Below are 5,772 nucleotides of genomic sequence, written 5' to 3'. Positions count from 1 at the left end.
ATGTCCCTTTTACCAAATCTTCTCAAGTTACTTACCATTTATTAGATATTATCAATTGATCCTATATTAAATAAAAATTACCTACAATTAATCTTAAATAACCTACTTGTATAGTCCATTTTTTTATATCATTAATGCAGACAAATTAATTAAAATCTTCAAAGCTAGGGGATTCGCTTTCCCATATGTCCCTTCACCATTCCCCCTCCCATTCTATAGTTTATTTTTTGAAAAATAAAATAAAATAGGAAGCTAGCGATTGTGTAATATTTGACCAGTTTGGTTAGATTTTTCCAAGATCATCACTTCACTCATTTTCCATCACGTGCTATGTTAGTGTGTTACTAATTGTCATTCCCAATATAGCGGAAAGTAAGAGTAATAGCTAGTACCATATCTGTTTCCATATTCATCATCATCATATATATATATATATATATATATATATATATATATATACACTCCAATAAAGGGAGTACTACAAATTAAAGCATAGTGAAGAAGCATGTCTGCTTCAAACTGCAGTACTCCAATATTCTTAATATTTTTGTTTCTTCTCTTGGTCTACTTCTACACGCTAAATCATTCCATCACATTTTCCTCTAATCCCAAAATGTTACATGATAATCACCAAGCAGCCCTCACTCAAGAAAATCATGTTACTCATCATGCTAATAAGGTATAGACTTTTCTAATTGACTTGCTGATTTATTACATATATGGTATACTCTTTGATCAACCATTTCTTTTACTTTTGTATAAAAAGAAGAACAGTGTACAAAAAATTGAAGAAGATTTAGCGAGAGCAAGAGCAGCTATATGGCAAGCTATTCATTCGAGAAACTATACTTCTTATAAAGAAGATCAGAATTTCATTCCAAGTGGATCTATCTACAGAAATTCATATGCCTTTCACCAGTTAAGTTTTGGAATTTATGTTTCATTTATTTTGCTGTCTCTATCGCAGCTAATGCTGTGACTCATATATAATCCCTTAAAGAGAACTTCTCTCCTTTTTCAATGTATTTGAGAACATGTATTTGTGACGTGATTCATTTCCTAACAATATTGTCATCATTTCCCTCCTTTAGGTTTCAGCATATGAGATCCTCGCTAGCATATTTCCAACTTTTATATTAAAGAATGTGTTTGGTAAGATAGAAGTTGTTTTACAAGGAAAATATTTTTTGATGTTTAATGGGAGAGTGAAAAATATTTTCTGAAAAATGAAAAAATATTTACTAAAAATATGTACAATGACACTAGCAAAATGAATAGTGCTTTGATGAAATTTTTTTAGTACTATATTGGCTAAAGTAAGGATTTCTTACTATACATATAGGAGTATAAGATATGTTTGGTAAGACATAAGTCATTTTAGAAGAAAAATATTTTTTTATATTTAATTGGAGAGTGGAAAATATTTTCTAAATTTGTTTTTACTAAAGCCTAAAGATATACTCCTAGTACAATAAAATATAGTACTAGCGAAATGGATAGTGTCTTGATGAAATTTTTTGAGTATCAAATACTGATAATTATGTTTAAATGTTGGTTAAAGTAATAATATCATAAGTTGAGATAGTTGTAAAAGAGAAAAAAATGACTCTCATCCGAAATGGATGGAGTTTTCCGGGAAAATATTTTCTGACAATCAAACACAAGAAATGACTTATTTTCTTCAAAATAATTTTTTTGCCGAGAAATATAATATTTTCCACCGTACTAAACACACCCTTTTTGTTTATAATGTTCATTTATGTATAAATCTTAAATACAAATGCAGGAGTTATATAGAGATGGTGAAGAGATTTAAGGTATGGACATACAAGGAAGGAGATTTACCAATGGTACACAATGGACCTGTGAAAGAGATCTATGCAATAGAAGGTCATTTTATTGGTGAAATGGAAAGTAAAGGAGAAAGACCTTTCTTGGCCTCCCATCCTGATGAAGCTCATGCATTCTTCATACCAATCAGTGTTGCATATATTGTTCAATGTCTTTTTATTCCAGGCACTAATCATATTTTCCAAGCAAAGCTACAAAGGGTGGTTGAGGATTATATTCATGTAATTGCTAACAAGTACCCTTATTGGAACAGAAGTAATGGTGCTGATCATTTCATTGTCTCTTGCCATGACTGGGTACGTACGTACTACTTTTAATTTAATTATCCACTTTTAGAATTTATTCATCGTCCGTATTAATTTTTTTTATATATATACACCTTAAGTCGACAACTAAACATTGAAATTTAAGGATGTAAAGAACACATTTTAATAATGTTATGGTATTTAATTAAGTAAGCTACCACCGTCATGTATATGCAAATATACCCTTTGAATCTTGTAATCTTGAATATATGTGTTATTGAAGGTAAAGTAAGAAGGTTGAAAAATAATATAACAATTAAAAGAATAATACACGGAGGTAGTAATACTTTTTGTGATAAACCATACAAGAAAAGATGGACCAAAGTTATGCTAGCTTTGAGTCTTTTAGCAGTAACTTCAAATTGGTTGCTTTTTCGAGGGTTTTGACTTTGTTTCTTTTTCTTCTCTTTTATAACAAGATCACGTAGGAGAGACGTATCTAGCTTGTCCTATATTACTCACTCTTTAATTTTCGTTGAAGTTTTAGCTTGGGACAATTAAGTACCTCCTTTGTGATTTTTAATAAGTTTGATATAAACCGTCCTCCCTTCAAGTTTAAGAGAAAAAATCTTAAAAGAGAGTAAAAAATAGTTCTTTTTTGTTATTTTCCATTTCCCCCTTTTTTTAATTTGACTCTTCGTTATTTTTTATGAGTGATATAATTAATTTCGACAAGTAACAACAAATAATTAAATGTATACACCAATCATTTTGAGTTTAAGCTAAAATAAGACATTTTTTGCTGCATAATATGAAAAAAATTTAAAAATGATAATGAAATACACACTCGTAGATTTATAGATCGGATTAGAGCCAAAAGTGCCCTTGTAGTATAGGACATGGGATACTTTTGCCCTTGGGTAATAGCCCGGGTCATTTGTGTCCGTGTCGTTGCAAAAGTAACACACGTTTTCTCTTAATTTCAAATCTAGCAAATGAATCTTTAAACAAATGAAAAATCCAAATATTTTTTACGAAAAAGGGAAAAAGTGTCTATTTCGTATAGTTTTGGGGTCATTTTGATACTTTTCAATTCTCTTTATCACTATTCCAATTCACACTCACTCATTCCTCACCTACGTATAGCACCCATTCACGAACATTCCTCTCCGATCTCCACCATAGAACCACAATGAAATCATCTTCCTTCACTACTATTATTCCACCACCTAACATCGTCTTCTTCTACGTCTTTTAGTGAAACTTATAGCCTGTTTGTCCAAGCTTATTTTTACCCAAAAGTATTTTTTTTTTCAATAACTGTTTATTTTAAAAAGTGAGGTGTTTGACCAAGTTTTTGAGAAAAAATAAGTGTTTTTGGAGAGTAGAAAAAAATAGTTTCTGTCCTAAAGTTCTTTTAAGAAAAATACACTTAGGAATACTTTTTAAAAGTTATGTCAAGCACTAATTGTTATTAAAAAAATATTTTTAAATTAATTAACCAAACACAAATTGTTTTTCACCAAAAATACTTCTTTAAAAATATTTTTCAAAATAAGATAATTTTAGAAGCTTGATCAAACAGGCTATTAACATCCATAATTAAAACTTCCGACTCATAACACTCGCTCTCACCGCCACAAATTAACGGTCAATTGCTTTCCTGCATTAACACATTCAACACATGCACGAATCACACAAAGGCAGATCGATCAATATCTCATGAAGTCATCTCCCAACTGCCCTTAAACCGTCCTTCAACCCTCAAAAACAAATCATCTACCAATAGAGTTAGCTTAAAGAACAATCGTATATAAAGAAGAAAGAGAAAGAGAAAGAAAAAGAAAAAGTGAATAGAAAGAAAAAGGATAGGATAAGAGAATTGAAAAAGGCAAAAAACTACATGAAATAAAACACTTTTGCCTAGAAACTTTTTTATTTTTCCAATAATGTATCAATTTTTGTCATGACGAGTTCAAGGATGAACCCAGCTATTAACGGGGAAAAAACATCCCACATTGCATGTATAGTACAAGGGCAATTTTGGCCAATTTCTGTTTTATAGATTAACCATAAAATTGGTTTACAGAAATTATGAAAGAAGACAGACTACAGAAATGACAACAACTCTTTGACAACAAAAATAATATTGTTAGTCAAACGCAATATATTTGGCAACAACTTAGTTTTATTGCTGGCATATAGGATGAAATTTTTAAAAATGAACTTTTTTTTGTTGCCAAACAATTTAATTTTGTTGTCATATATTGACTATTATTGCAAAAAGTATTTTTAGCAACAACAAAAAAGTTGTTGCACGTCGTTGCAATAATAGCCGATGGAAAAATTTTATGCTAACGACAAAAAATGTTATTGACAAAATTACTTTTTGCAATAATAGTCCATACTATGATAACAACAAAATTTGTCGGCAAATGTATTCTCTCTTGTAGTGCTTATGCAATATTTGAAGCATAATAAGGTATGTGTTTACAAATTTAAAACTGTTTCTCCTTTATAAAGTTGTCAGTCTTGATTTGTGAGCATGAATTCGCTATATATGTAGTCCAGGTATTTATTAAAAATTGGCTCACAAAATGCAGTATTGAATACTCTCAGAAATTTCAAGATTAGTTGACTACAATTTGTTTTACCACTTGGGAACTCAGGCACCACAAATTTCCAGTGGAAATCCAAAGCTCTTCATGAACTTCATCAGAGTGTTATGCAATGCCAATATCTCAGAAGGATTCCAACCCGAAAGAGACATTTCATTGCCTGAGATCTATGGATTAGCTAACACTCTTAATCTTGTACCTCCGGACCTGGGCTTACACCCAACCAATCGCCCAATTCTTGCATTCTTTGCTGGTGGATCACATGGCTACATTAGACAAACTTTGCTTCAACACTGGAAAGGTAAAGACGAAGAAATTCGAGTCCACGAGTACCTCCCGGTAGGTCAAAATTACACATATTTAATGGGTCAAACCAAGTTTTGTTTAGCTCCAAGTGGATATGAAGTTGCAAGTCCAAGAATCACGGAAGCCATTTATGCAGGATGTGTTCCTGTCATAATTTCAGACAATTATTCCTTGCCATTTAGTGATGTTCTTGATTGGAGTCAATTCTCAGTCAGTGTTCCTGTTGAAAAAATTCAAGAATTAAAGACAATCTTGAAAGGAGTTTCTCGTGGCAAGTACTTGAAAATGCAGAAAAGAGTGAGGAGATTGCAAAGGCATTTCAAGGTGCACCGACCAGCTCAGCCCTTTGATGTAATCTACACCCTACTTCACTCAGTGTGGTTAAAGAGACTCAATCTTAGACTGGCTACTAATTGATCAAAAGCTTATTTTATGGATGTTGTGCTCAGCAGAGATGGATGTATATTAAATAACAAATTTTTATTTAGAGAGTGATTTTACAAGAAAGAAAAGGGGGGTTTTTCTGAACCTGTTTTCTATCTTCAACAAAGGATCCTTTTATAACGGATCATCATAAAAACGACAAAATTAAAATATAAGAATGACCGATAAGTTTAGCCGACAAAGAAAAGAAAAAGATACAACTTTTAAAAGTAAAAGTACAATAATTAAAAAAATAAAATACTTTTCTTTATTAAAGATATGCTTTATAAAAGCAGATTCTTGTGGTGGGATCGTCTTATCACTTCATT

The 5,772-nt window shown here is 31.2% G+C and overlaps 1 protein-coding gene across 1 annotated transcript; it reads left to right on the top strand.

The window, feature by feature from the left end:
• The first annotated feature begins 503 nt into the window (after positions 1 to 503).
• LOC132638454 (probable glycosyltransferase At3g42180) lies at positions 504 to 5,529 on the top strand. Its single transcript, XM_060355325.1, has 4 exons — positions 504 to 679; positions 767 to 918; positions 1,787 to 2,147; positions 4,766 to 5,529. Exons 1-4 carry the CDS (start codon positions 506 to 508, stop codon positions 5,435 to 5,437), a joined length of 1,359 nt encoding a protein of 452 aa, XP_060211308.1. The 5' UTR covers positions 504 to 505; the 3' UTR covers positions 5,438 to 5,529.
• The last annotated feature ends 243 nt before the right edge of the window (positions 5,530 to 5,772 follow it).

Source organism: Lycium barbarum, chromosome 4, assembly GCF_019175385.1.
Source record: "Lycium barbarum isolate Lr01 chromosome 4, ASM1917538v2, whole genome shotgun sequence".
Classification (NCBI taxonomy): Eukaryota; Viridiplantae; Streptophyta; class Magnoliopsida; order Solanales; family Solanaceae; genus Lycium; species Lycium barbarum.
This window is presented reverse-complemented; position numbering and strand designations above follow the sequence as displayed.

What these genes read in the sequence shown, in the direction of transcription:
- LOC132638454 (XM_060355325.1), top strand. Translation starts at nt 506, where the DNA reads ATGTCTGCTTCAAACTGCAGTACTCCAATATTCTTAATATTTTTGTTT. An exon ending in TTACTCATCATGCTAATAAG is followed by an intron (nt 680 to 766) that starts GTATAGACTTTT and finishes TTGTATAAAAAG; the next exon opens with AAGAACAGTGTACAAAAAAT. An exon ending in TTGTCTCTTGCCATGACTGG is followed by an intron (nt 2,148 to 4,765) that starts GTACGTACGTAC and finishes TTGGGAACTCAG; the next exon opens with GCACCACAAATTTCCAGTGG.